This window comes from Pipistrellus kuhlii, unplaced genomic scaffold, assembly GCF_014108245.1.
Source record: "Pipistrellus kuhlii isolate mPipKuh1 unplaced genomic scaffold, mPipKuh1.p scaffold_m20_p_1, whole genome shotgun sequence".
Taxonomy (NCBI): domain Eukaryota; kingdom Metazoa; phylum Chordata; class Mammalia; order Chiroptera; family Vespertilionidae; genus Pipistrellus; species Pipistrellus kuhlii.
Window position 1 is genome coordinate 15344521 of NW_023425404.1, and position 14226 is coordinate 15358746.

The 14226-nt window shown below is 49.5% G+C and overlaps 1 protein-coding gene across 9 annotated transcripts in view; it reads right to left on the bottom strand.

Moving 5' to 3' along the window:
* SMOC1 (SPARC related modular calcium binding 1) overlaps positions 1-14226 on the bottom strand; it is a 138201-nt gene that overhangs the window by 17164 nt on the left and 106811 nt on the right. For all 9 annotated transcript variants that reach the window (XM_036432906.2, XM_036432897.2, XM_036432880.2 and 6 more), the window contains exons 8-9: positions 1117-1309; positions 545-627 (exon numbers count right to left, since the gene is read on the bottom strand). In XM_036432906.2, coding sequence (XP_036288799.1) covers positions 545-627; positions 1117-1309 — 276 coding nt within the window. The remainder of the gene's footprint in view (positions 1-544; positions 628-1116; positions 1310-14226) is intronic.

The following is a 14226-nucleotide window of genomic DNA, read 5'->3' on the forward strand; positions in this document are numbered from 1 at the left end:
TCTTCTCATAACTCATTAGCAGAGTACCCTATGAATAAGGGAGAAACCAGCACAGAAGCCATTTAGAGGTCCTGGGCCCCCTACCTGTGTGTCTTGTGTCATAGCCCAGTGACAGTCCTGGGCCACCAGGGATCATCACAAACACACTAGGCAGGGCAGGCGACAGCCCCTCCCCGAAAGCTGCCTGATCTGCGCAGCCCTGGGGAAAAGGGTTCACAGCACCCAGAACGTGTCCCAGTCACCACAGGACAGAGAAAGGACTATAGAATTGCAGAGACAGGAGCGTAACCCAGGGACCACATGTTACAGATAAAAAGGTAAGGGTCAGGAGGAGAAACAATGAGCTCAGGGGCACAGGACTAATTAGGGACAAGTCCCAGACTAGATGCAGATCCCACAGCTACTGTGCTCCCAGATGCCCCTGTCCAGCACACCTGTTCCATCTCACGAACAGGAAACAGACCTCAGGAGGGAGCACTTTCCATGATGAGGAGGGGATACAGAAATAAGTGAGGTGCCAGTGAGGGGCAGCGCCATCTCCCACCTGGCAGCTCCCTGTCCTTGAAGGGGTCATCCACCTCGGTGCTCTTGGCCCTGGCGTCGCTCTCACAACTGGGCATCACGTAGCTGGGGAGAAAGAAATGATGCATGAGGAGGGGACTTCAGCCACTCCTGTAGCAATGATCTGTGCTGTCGGGAAACCTGGAGCTCCCAGGGCTGGCAGGGAAGTACCCACTTCCCTGTCCAGCAGCCTCTCTGAGCAACCCCAGCATAATGTTCCCACTGAGAAGTGTCCTTTCAATCGTTTAAGCATAGAGATGGCACCGTATGTCTGCACATGGGATCTTTTTTGATCCATAGGACCTAGTGACTCAGGCAGGGCAATAGCCTTCTTATTGATGAACTGGGGTTCAGAGAGGCTACCTACTCTTCCAAGGTCGCCCAGCATCCAGGACCCACATCTCTCTATCAGAACCTCATCTGCCCATGAAGGCAGGTGCTGGTGCCCCAGTGCCTTGATTCCTCCCACCCAGAGCAGTGAAGCTGGGAGGGACCGGGGCTCAGCCCAACAGGAAGCCGGTTCTCTTGCCCCAGGATCCACCTGGGGGGACTTACCGTGTGGAGGTCCCTGGCAGCGGGCGCCCCGTGTCCACCAGCACACACCAGCAGTAGCCCGTGGACTGGTGGCACTGCACCGGCTTATAGAGCCCCCCAGGGGCGCACTCTGGGATGACAATGCCCTCCCGGGGGTTCTGCCGGGCCTCCTCCAGGGCACTCTGCCTCTCCTGGTCACATGAGTGGACTTTCTCTGCAAAAGAAGACACAGCCTGTGGCTACTCTCTCTCCCGTGACTCATCACTGCTGCCCTCCATGCAAAGGCCCAGCCTGGTCCCAAGGAACGGACAGCTTGGCTGACAAAACTGCAGGAAGAGCAGAGCGGTGCCTCCAGCCTCCAGGGTTCATCAGCATCCACACCCAGGAGGCTCCAGCCAGGGACTGCAGCCTCCTTACCAGGGTGGTGGTTTGCCAGGGGCTGGGGGGTGAGGGGGTGGATTTCCCGGCTGTTTCAGAGTGGCTCCTGCTGTGTACTGTCTGCTGGAATGCCTGCGTGTGGACTCTCCCAAGCCCAGACACAGCAGGACAGAGCCACGGGCCACTGGCCTCAGTGGGAGCCATGCTCAGTGCCCAAGAGGGGCAGACACGAGGCCCCACCCGCTCCTTCCCAGCTCCAACAAGGCTGGACAAAGGAAGCTGACGGGACTTGCTCCTATTACACAACTCTGCTTCCAGCCAGTGGGAGGGAGCAACGGGCCCACGGGAAGGTGTCTGGACTCCGTGGCCTAAGGAACCGTGAACGTGTCTGGACACTCACACTTGGCTTCCCTGGAGCTAGGCCCAGGCTGAGGCGTGTGCGTTGCCCAGTGCCAGGAAGGCCATGTCAGAGGGCCTCAGACCCACATGGCCACGACCTGCACATCCCACCCCATCAACCAGCCAACCCAGCTCCCTTCCCTTTCCTGATTTTCTTGTTATTGTTGTCGGGCTGTGCTTTGTCTTGCAATTATTAAAAATAAATAGCATTGGATTTCTTTTCGTGTTATAAAGAAATATTTAAAAACCCATAATCCCATCAATTCAATGCTACCTCCCCTAGATCTTTTCTTACACACAAATGCATATGCACATGCCAACTTACATTTTACAATCAAAGGGATCACGCCATAAGCCTGTACTGTTCCATTTTATCTACTTATTTATTTACTTCCCTTACTACTTTATTGTTTTTCCAAGAACATTAGTCCAGAACTTTCCTCTTGAAGATGACAGGAATACAGGCTTGAGCGTGCTGTGGAATTTTCAGTGCATTACAAAAATGCCATTCCTTGGGCCAGGAATTCGGTTTCAGCAGCCTGGAGACTCATGCTACTCACTGAGCAACCAAACAAATGATCAAAATAACAGAAACCCAACTCAGTGGCTGTGTTAATGGTTCGCATATGAAAGTACAGATGTTTACACTGCAGTCATGCCCAGAGATGCAGCTCCCCTCTGTCTCCCAGAGACCAGGGTGATGGGGAGCCTAAGGCCTCACTGAGCTGAGGGGTGGCTCACACTGCAGGGGGCAGGGGACGTTTCCTGAGGGGCCTAAGAACATCTGAGGGTCCAGAGGCAGGTGTGGCTAGCACAGTCACTATGGTAACATGATTTGGAAACTGCAACGTGAAAAACTTACTACTGTCTTCATCATGCAAACACAGCAACGCTACTCAGAATCGCATTGGCTGGGGAACAGTTCTCCACGGCAGACCGGCGTTGGACTGGGGGTTCTGAACCCGACTACAGCCGCCACCTGCACAGCCCCTGGAGGCGGCTTAGGAAAGGGACGTACACCGACCGATGGGTAAAACCTGGTTGGAGCCCAGAGGTTGCACTTGAGCCCCGGCACCTCGCAGGGGATTGCGCAAGGGGCGTTTCAGCCACCGCACAGCCCCCGGGTGGTAGCCTGGTTTTCCAGCCTCGTATTTCATGCCACGGAGAAGGCGACAGAGGAGCAGAACCAAAGGAAAACGGCGTTTGACCGGCACCACACCGGTGAACAGCCTCTGACAGAGGCTTTAAATTAAGATCCCGTGGCCCAGCATTCTGAAGCCATAAATCAGCCCAAGAGCCAGATGCAGGGAGCTGGGAGAAAGCTCCCCCAGGGGCAGAGCGCGTGATGAGCCTGACCTCACACCACCGGGGATCCCGCAACTGCAGAAATGTGGAGGGGGGCCATCTCGGGAGGGGTGGGGACTGCGATCTGGGGGCCCTCTGTCTGGGAGTCCCCGGAGGCTGTTCTGAAATGCTCACAGCAGCTTCCTAGAGGCTGCACCAAGTTCAATGGCGAATAAAAACCACACAAATGAGGAAACTCACTAATTTGGGGGAAAAAAAAAAAAAAAAACCCGGGGGGGGGGGGGCTGGCATGGAACTAGAGAGAAGGATAAAAGGTTACTCCCCTTTTGTTTGCTTGCTTGGTTGCTTATTACTTTACAACGGTCCCTATAAGTCTGGGTGCCCCTCTAGGAGAAAGACAGGAAAGGTTTGTAATAGTAGCACTAGCAGTTTGTCTTCCAAGGGACAGAAAATCTCCTTTAAAACCATCCTTAAACTAATAATAGTCAAAGCAAACATCCCAAGAGTAGCATGTGTCCGTTGACAAACCGTGACGTTCCTTGCCTCGTCTCTTCAGCTGTGTGAGGGGGACATTATCCTCATGGCCATTTGCAGACAAAGAAAATGAGCCTCGGAGAGACCCATGAACTTTCCCAAGTTCACTCAGGCTGGGAAGAGGAGGGCTGGGGTTCTAGTCGAGGGCTTCCGAGAATCAAGCCCATCTTGTTAACCTCTGGACGGTCCTGCCTCTCATCATTGGCTCTTGGAGAAAAATATGTTTATTTTTATAATGTGGAGTTTTTCCAGGTCAACCTCTTTGCAAGCGACCCCAAATTGCTGTATCCAAACACATACTTGCTCATTCTACAGAGCACAGCTTCTTCTGGAATAGTTTTCTCAGCTTCAGCATGCTAGGAATCTTACACCTGAGTGTTTTTCCCTCTTTGCCTCAGAGCTGGAAAACTTGAAGCCAAATTTGCGCCTCGCCTGCCATTACAGAGGAGTGACGTGAGCACCAAGAGCTAACGTCCATTTGAGCGTTTTCTGTGCACCAAGCTTCATACTATAATAGCACTTGCACTCACTCACTTGAAGCGCATCACCAGCCTCTGAGACAGGTGTTCTCATTATCCCCGCTGAGCGGAGGAGGGCCTGGGAACACAGACTGGCCGGGTGGTTTTCTCAAGCTCATACAAGCAGGGGGTGGCAGAGCTGAAGTTCGCCCAGGCAGTCTGACCCTAGGCCCTAGGCTCTGCTCCTTATCTCTGCAATACTGTCTCTCACCAGCACAGATAGGCCAACCTGATTTTATTGTAACCTGTGTTCTTCTTTTATTTGGTGTGGCAGATTGTTACAAAATGGCCCCTACATCCTCCGCTATTTCCCAATCTTGATTGTGCATAGAGTTGATCCTTTTGTTCTGGGAACCTTTCTTCTTTATCATCTTTTGCTCCCCTCCTCCCCCACCTTTAGTTTCTAAATTAGGTAATCAGGTCACACAATGAATTACACCTCTCAGTATCCAGCCCTTGTATTATCCCTCCATGTTTGTTGACTCTGATTTGCTCTGATCGATGGAAAGGGCAGAGGTGACAGTGTGTGGCCATCAGTCCTAGGCCTTTAGAGGCCCTGGAGCTTCCACTCTCACTTTCTTGGAAGCCACCTGAAGACCAACACCTAAGGAAGCCAGTCCAACCCCCGGAGGATGAAAGGCCACAGAGGAGAGCCAATGGCGCTCAGCCTCGGCCAGTACCGACTGCCACGCATGGGAATGAGGTCATCCTGGCCATTCCAGCCCAGCTGACCCTCCAGCTTGATGGGTCCCAGAGTGAGTTCAGGTAGAACCAGCCAGGGAACCACCCAACCAACCCACAGAAGCATTAGAAAGAACACGTTTTTATTTAAGGCATTAACTTTTGTAGCTGCTTGTTAAACAGTAACAGATAATTGAAACACTAGACTTGCTCAACTCTTTATCAATTTACCTCATATTTTTGTAGGCCTCTCAGACCCTTCAGCCAATCAATCAGTTGACCAACTATTTCTACAGTGTTTCTCCAGAGTCATCCAAATACTAATCACTATGTAGCAAGGATGAATGGGAAAAATGGGAAATGTCATCAAGAGAAAAGATGTGTCATCAGAGACCAAGGCTAAGATTATCCACACCCGTGTATTCCCAATTGCTATGCACAGATGAGAAAATCAGACAGAGAAGAAGACCAATAGGAAAAAACTTTCATTAGAAATATGCTTAACTTTATGAACACCCTGGACCACCAGAAAGATGAATAAGTGGGTCCTAGAGCAACGTAAGCCTGAAACATCTCTGGAAGCAAAAATGATAAAAAATGAAGTTTTCCTACTTTGGACACATAATGAGAAGGCAGGGTTCTTTGGAAAAGACAATGAAGCTGGGAAAATAGAAGACCGAGCATGAGAAATAGACTCCATAAAGGGAGCCCTAGGCATAAATCGATAGCAGCTGAGCAGGGCTGGCGTGGACAGGACACTATAGACATAGCTCAGTCATAGGGTTACCAGGAGTCAGTGCTGACTCACTTTCTCACACACACACACACACACACACACACACACTCCAAAGAATGTGAGCTCATTCTGTCTCTGAGGCCACAGAGACCAGTCCCAGCCTTGGAGCCATTTTCATCCCCTACCCTCTGAGTCCCTACCCAAATGAATCTTACAATTTCCAACTGTCAGTTTTCTTAGATATCAAGAGGTCACCTTCGAGAATGCAAGGCAAGGAATCTGTGTCAGGGGTCTCTTCATGGGCCTGGGGCAGAGAGGGCGCTCCCCAGAAGTGAACACTGTTCTAAAATATTCCATCTCCACTTAGGAGGCTTCGAGGAAGAATGACAAGGTTAGAAGGTCTAGCCTGATAACTGAGAATGCACCAGGACTCTCTGCAAACACTTGAAAGACATAAACAGCAGGAGAGAGGGAACAGTCAGGGCTGCCCAGGGAGGCTGGGCTACCGGCCACACATTCTTACACACTCATGCACACCCACCCCTAGAATCCAATCCCAGGTGATGGAGAGAAGAAGGGAGAGCCAGTTTTCACTCACAAACTCTGACAGCCTAAAGGAAGAAATGCAACAGAAAAACATCCTGTGGAGACATGGGAACACAGTCCAGCCATTGCCACAGAAAACACACCAAGGTCCGTACCCGCAATTTCACCGAGCACCTGAGCACAGCAGGACTGAGTGGGTGGGAGAGGGCAGGGAGGGGACAGGAGAGAGACTGAGCTGAACCACATGAACACAAACCCTGTCTGCAGGCCCAGGGCACAGGGCACAGGTTCTTACGTGTCCAGCCAAGATGGGATAAGCAGGGAGAACAGTTCTGTCTGCTCTGGCCAGCCAGGCCTCAATGCCTCTCAATTATTCATGGTAATTAGCAGCAAAGAAGAGTGTGGACGACATAAATTCTCCACTATTCCCCAATCTTGATTGTGCCCAGAGCTGATCATTTTGTTCTGGGAATCTTTTCTCCTTTATCACATTTTGCTTTTTTCTCCTTTACTTTTTTTAAACAAAAATGGCCAACAAATCTAAACATTACAAGATCCTAGTTTCAGGTCCTTGGGCTGGGCTTTCTTTCTGAGGAGCTGCTGAAGAAATGAAGAGATGGGAAAGCCGAGGCACTGGGTAACCCAGCATCCACGTAGCAGGTACAGGTGAGGCAGTCATGTGGAGAACGCTTTGGAGAAAGAGCAGGGGAACCACATGGTGATGGAGGCAGCACAGTGATGAGTGGAGACAGAAGAAAGCAGTCATAGGTCAATAGTAGTTAGGCTCTCTAGAGAAACAGAACTAATAGAAGAAATATAGGGAGAGAGGGAGGGAGGAGGAGAGGGAGAGGGAGAGGGAGAGGGAGAGAGAGAGAACAAAGAGAGAAGAGAGAGAGAGATTTTAAAGAATTGAAATCTGTAGGGCTGGTTGTAAATTCAAGCAAGAGTGATGGTACAGTCTTGAGTCCAAAATCAATAGGTCAGGCCAGCAGGCTAGAAACTCAGACAGAGTCTGCAGACAGAAGTCCTCCCTTCAGGAAATCTCGGTTTGTTCTCTTCAACTGATTGCACGAGGCCCAGCCATGTTATAGAGGGTCAACTGCTTCAGTTAAAATCAACTGATTTTAAGTGTTAATTGCACCTAAAAAAAATACCTTCATAGCCACATCGGGATCAGTGTTTGAGCAAACTGCACACTGCACCCTAGCTGGGTTGACACATACAGTTGACCATCACAAAGTCCATATGAAAACTGAGACAAAGCCCAATCTTAGAGAAAGCCAGACACAGAAGGACCAAGAAGGATTGTGGCCATAGAAACATGTACTGGGAAGGTGCCTGGATGAGTGAAATGATCTTTCCAGAGAAAAGACTGGAAGCTCTCTCCCTGGTTTGGCTCAACTGGTGATGAAGGGCAGCTGTCAGACCAATTTGATGGAGAGCTGCTTACACCTGAGAAAAGGGGAGTGGGGAGCTGAGGGCATGGGGGACAAAGTCCTGAGGGAGGAGTGAGCTCACAGGGAGGATGCAGAGAAGGTCGGGGACCTTCAGGGACCGGTTCTCACACAGGCTGGTACTGGGGGGGTGCTGGCACCATGTTGGGCTTGTAACATGTAGCAGGAAGAAATAACTGGCCACATGATCTTAACCTACCCTCCTTCCAGCTGCCCTCCATGCCTGCAGGCCCCAATCCAGAGGGCAGCCTCCTGCGCTGAATTTAAGACTATCTGCTCTCCTCATGCCCACCTCACCTCTAGTACTGTGAGCTGTCAGGCTCTAAGCTCCTGAGATCAGGGGCTCGGTCACATCCTTCCTGACCCTTCACCACCCCCATCCTTGCCCCCTAGCTCCTTTTTCATAGCTGAACCATGGAATCTCAGGTTTAAGAGACCCACAAAGAGTATTTAGTCCTGCCGGGACCGGTTTAGCTCAATGGATAGAGCATCGGCTTGGGGACTGAAGGGACCCGGGTTCGATTCCAGTCAAGGGCATGTACCTTGGTTGCGGGCATATCCCCAGTAGGGGGTGTGCAAGAGGCAACTGATTGATGACTCTCTCTCATCGATGTTTCTAACTCTCTATCTCTCTCCCTTTCTCTCTGTACAAAATCAATAAAATATATTTTTTTTAAAAAAAAGAGTATTTAGTCCTAAAACCTCCCCATTGCTTGAGTCCTGCTGTGCCATCCCCAGCCACAGAATTCTGTTCCAGCCTGACCTTCAGGGATGGGACCACCCACTGCTGAGTGATTGCCCATCAGTGGAGATGAGGCCACAGAGGCTGAAAGAAGAATATCTGTCCCTTTGACTCATCTTGGGAAATGATACACTCCACCCTCAGACGATCAAGTTCTGGATTGTCTTAGGTGGAAAAATCAATAAAAAGTTACCCGCTTGAAAAATGAGAGGAGCTTATTTATGTTTCATTGCAAAAGGAATCCGTCCCACCAGCCAAGAAAAGTCAGAAAAACACTAGCACTGTGTCGCCTACAATTACTCAGAAACCCCTTCAAATACCTCACAGTCACTTAGCTTCTTATCAAAAATGAATGAAATGCCGAACAATAACCCAAAATAACAAATTGTGTGTTTAAAAAAAAAAAAAAAACTACCTTCCCTAAACCACAACATGAAATTCCAGAGGCATAAGAAATCGCGTGGCTCCCGGTCAGAATTCCCTGGGCCGGTGTGTGGGATGGTGCAGGGGATCTGGCTGAGGAGGGGACAGCAGAGACAAAGGGAATGTGAGACTGGATCTGAAGGCATTGACTCCTATTCTTTTTTTTTTTTTTTTTTTTTTTTTATTTCAGAGAGGAAGGGAAAAGGAGAGAGAGAGAGAGAAAGATCAACGATCAGAGAGAATCACTGATTGGCTGCCTCCTGAAAGCCCCACACTGGGTATCAAGCCTGCAACCCGGGCATGTGCCTCAACTGGGAATCAACTGTGACCTCCTAGCTCATGAGTAGACGCTCAATCACTGAGCCATGCCGGCTGGGCCTGACTGCTGCTCCTCAAGGGCCCCCGGGGAGGAGATGCTACTGGAGGCCGAGTCTTCAGGAGGGATTAAGGAACATCATTGAGCAGGCTTTTTTTTTTTTTGCTTTTTTTTTTTTTGCTTTTTTTCCCCCCTCCACACAGAGTTCTAGTATTTAAGGTTTCAAGCCAACTATGTGAAGAAGTTATTTTTCCTACTTGTGGACTTTGCACTTTTCACGGGAGGTCTAAGTGGCCCCAGAGGACCATTTTTCTGAGCACCATTTGCTGGGCTGGTTCTGCCCTCTTACTGTGGGCTCTCCGTCACATGCAGTACTGAGCTGCCTCTCGGCTGTCGCCAGTTCTTGAGCCTCACGGTCTTCCAGGGACTCCAAGAAACCCACAAAGAGAAGGGAAACCCAGATAGGATCGCTCAGGGCCCCCTTTGGAGCAGAGGGCAGATGAAAGGGCTGGGGAGACCCAGAGGAGAGTCTGGCCAGGGCAGGGAAGGAGCAGACATGCTGACACAGAACTTAGTCAACCCCTGAAATCATGCTCAAATGAGTATCAAGTAGGGGTGGGGCGGGAAGAATAGAAACAGAATATGTCCACATTCAAAACGGTCACCTCTTCCATGGGAATATGTTTCCCCATCTCATTTCATCTAAAGTCCTATTCCCCATAGACAACCAAAGGAAAGGAAATCGATAATGTCATCTCCCAATCTTGACCTACAATGGGACCTTGGACCACTTCCCTGGAGGAGGGCCACCCTTCTGATGGACTAACCGGCTGAGAGAAGAGATGTTCTGTAGCTCCAGCCCAGGAGAGTGGGGGTGTTTGAAACCTCAGCAGGATGGCTACTTCCAAAGGCCAGAGGGAACTCATGGCAGTCAGAGGAAAGGGGTTCTAGGCACGAAGGGGGTAGGTGGGGCTATCTGACTTCCTGGCAAGGCTGAAAGCAAAAGTAAGGCTCCTGTACATGCCTCCCCAGGGCCTGGACATGGAAGGTTCTGTCACTGTTTCATGGAAGTCACCCATAGTTAGAATAGAGACAGTATAGCTTGGAGGTCAAGACATAGGCTTTGGGAGATGAATGGATTAAAAAGTTGTGGTACATCTACACCATGGAATACACCAGCTGTAAAAAAGGATCTCTTACTCTTTGAGACAGCATAGAGCACATGTGTCAAACACAAGGCCCGCGGGCCAAATCCGTCCCGCCAGGCCTTGCAATGTGGCCCGCACCACGCTGTCATCACTGCACTCCGCTGCGTTTCCATCACAATGACAGTTTATGACTGTTCAGTAAACCATTCGGCCCGCAATTTAGGCTGGATTTTAGATTTTGGCCCCTTCTCTGATTGAGTTCGACACCCCTAGCATAGAGGGACCTGGAGAGTACTGTGCTAAGTGAAATAAGCCAATCAGAGAAAGACAAGTATCACATGATCTCACTTATATGTGGAATCTGATGAACAAAATAAACTGATGAACAAAAAAGATCCAAAGACATTAAATCATGCAACAGACTGATGTATTTCAGAGGAAAGGGAGTCGGGGATGGGAAGAGATTAACGAAGAAACTTATATGTGTATATGCATAGCTCATGGATGGACAATAGTGTGGAGAAGGCCTGGGGAGAGGACAGGAGCCAGGTGGAGGACAATGGGGGAATATTAGGGGGGAAACGGTAACACTTTCAACAATAAAGATAAGCTTTAAAAAAAGACATAGTCTTTGGGGTCAGAAGGACCAGCCTCTACCACTTTTAGCGATGTGACCTTGAGTAGTTAACTTAGCTCTTTAAGTCCCTGGTTTCTTACCTGTATAACAGAGTAACAATAGCACATGCCTCATAGCATCATTGTGAGGACTAAATGTAATCGTGTAAGTAAAGTGTTTAACCTGGCACCAGAGTTGATAAATAGTAGGTTGTTAACTGGGTGTAGTGTCCTCAGAAAATATGGAGTAAACCCAGACTTCCTGACCATGGCCGGTCCCCTCCCTGGACTGCAGGGGCTGCCACAGGCAGGCTGTGGGAAGAACCTGATCCAGGTGCAGGCAGCAAAGGGCCACACTGAAGGCAAATTAAAAAAGTAATACAACTGAGAACCAGTCTGCTTTTTGTCACCATGCAGCAACTCAAAACAATGTCTGTGATAGAATAATCCCCCAACTGAGGCGGACTGCCCCTCCTTTAGGCACACCACTGTCCAACAGTCAGCTCCTTCCCAAGATGAGCCTTATAGCTCTTCCATGGGCCCCTCAGCACCAAACAGAGGGCTTGACACATAAATGTTGTTAGGCCTCTGACCCTGGGTAAGGCCCTTAACTAGCGTGGGCTCCTTTCTTCTCATGTAAATGAAGCAGTGGTGCCAGATGGGACCACTCTCATGGCTCAGCGTCAGGTATGATCCCCACAGCTTAGGGGCCCGCGAGCACCGAGAAGGGTCTGATGCTGGGCAAGACTGCGAGAAACCTTTTCTCCTCCATACCTCGTACTGCCCTCCATGTTCATGTGTGTGGCCCAACCTACTGTGGCTCAGAGGCCTCCCCTGCAGAACAAGACAGCAGAGCCCACCCCACACCCGGCGCTGGCTGAGAGCACTGCTCACAGCCTGTGTGCAGCCGGCCCTGGAAATCAGGCTTGTGGCTGGGATGAAGGTGAGGAGGTGTGAGGGAAAATTACACACCATCAGCCTAAGCAATTTCTCTCTGTGGAACCTAAAACGGCCACGCACGGTGCACCATCGGAGCCTTCTTTCCCACACAGACAGAAACTGAGGAATAAAAGAAAACAAGCTATAAATCCTACCAAAGACATTTCTTCTGAGATGAACGGTCCCAATATAGCAAAAAACAACACTTTTCCCCCAAAGCACCGCTGAATCACATCCACCCGGACTTTAGAAAGGCTCCATCTCCGTTGACTCATGCCATTAAGTGGGCTCATGTGACCCTCCCACCAAAAGAAAATAAATGTGGTTTTGCAATGAGAAGTGGCAAGTTGTCTTCTTTCGAGTTCTTCTCAGTAACTCATTGACCTTGACCTGAGAAGCTCTGTCCCTTCAGGACAAGAGCTAGTCAATAAAAATGCAGTCGAGGAGGAGGCAGGGGGCACAAGCCAAAGGGGGAGACGGGAGAGAGATTTTTTAATTTGTCCAAATAAAGTATCCTAACTTCACTCTTCATGTCCCAAACCACTAGTGCCTCCTGGGAATGTGTTTATAAAATCTGTACCCTGCCTACTTCCAAATTCGCTTGACAAATACTAAAGGAGGACCCTCAGATCAAAGCAGAGACCATCGCTGACTTCTAGCAAACTGGAAGGAGTCAATTACACTCCCCAACAGGACCTTTGCTTTCTGTTATTTGGGTGTGTTTTTTTTTTTATATTGTTGTTGTTTGTTTGTTTGTTTAGCAGCAGAGGCCAAAAGAAAAGCACAGGAACATGTGGTTTTGCTATCAACACCAAAAAGCATACAAATTCACCTACAGAAAAAACAGCACCTTTGCTGATCGAGCAAGTTCCAGAGGCCGGATCATACCCCCACATCCCACCCACTGTACTGCTGTGTTCCAAGCAAACAACGTGGGGTGAAGGCCCAAAGCAGCCAGAAAATCTAGTTTTAAAACAAGTAAGGATAGACCATGGGGTAGGCTCTCTGGGGCCTTCAACCATGCTTATGGCTCCTCTCTGCAAATGGAAAACGCAAGCAAGGCCTTTGTTGCCACAGAGAAAGCCGTAGGGATGCTCGCCCGTCCATTGGACATGACTGACCGAGGCACCGGCATAGATAGAAGGGCCGACGTCCAGAAGGCCAGTCGGAGAAGTAAACATCAAGGGTTTGTTTTTATATAGACATTTTAAATGCACACAAGCCCAGACCCGTCCTCAGCTGCTAACATTAGTGGATTACTCATTCTTCCTTCCAATCACGTCATGTGCAAGGCTCCAGGTGGCTGCGGGGTATTTGCTTACAACAGCTACCGCTGGTTTCCCTGAGAGCTGTTTATTTTTCCAGGCCTCAGGTCATTACATCACCCATGGTTTCTGGGCAGGCCAGGAGTGCTGGTTTGGGGGTGGAGGAATCAGCCGGGAGGTGCAATTGCCTCAGTGACCCCAAGTCCCAATCATAGAAGCAGCTCTCCGGGCAGGAACTTCCAGGTGAGGAGGAACAATCCAAAAATGAGGCCAAAGGGCCCTCCGCAGGCCCAGAGGAGCAAGGCTCCAACATAGGCAGGTAAGGGCAGGATGCTGCGGACGGCTCCCTGGTGACATGGGTGGCGGGGTAGGCACACTCACTCATGTATGAAGAGACAGGGGGCCATTTTCCTGGCAGAACATATAAGAAATGCATTTCCACCTGCGTCCCCACTGATGCCTGTCTCTGGGGACAGTTCCCACGAGCAGCTGCCCAGGTCTGCCAGGCGAAGAGGCAAGGAAGGAAAGACGTGATGTTTTTTTAGATTTCACGCGGGGGGCCAGGTTCTACGACCTTCCTGAAGCCTCAGATCAGATCATGAAAGAAGTTAACGAGAAAAGATGGAGATAAAGGAAAGAAAGAGATGGAGAAGGAGAAAGGGGAGGTAAATGACCCCACCAAAGGCTACAGAGTCAGCCCCTGGGACCTGGGACTGAGGGAAGGGGCCAATGTGCTTCACAAAGAGAAGGGTTAAGGCTCAAAGACCATATTTCCTGAAAAAGAGCATTTTTTTTTTCAGAGAAGAAAGCATAGATTTTTCCCATACCAAGAAAATAAAAAGGAAAGCAAAGACTTTTATAAATCACAGTTGTAGCCAAATGTCCACAAACAGTAAAATTAGAAGCAGTGGGGTATGGGATGAAGAATGAGACGAAGCCTCATTTTTGTCATTTCTTCAATCTCTCTACGCTCTTCTATAAAATGTAGATGACTTTTAAAAATTGTTTTAATTCTAGCTATATTAAGAAATTCCTTGGAAGCTAGCTCCCAAAACAAAAAACCCAGCAGGAGTTCCTATTTTCTTATAAAAGTAGAACAGAGTCTCTGGCCAACACTCATGCATGAGACGAT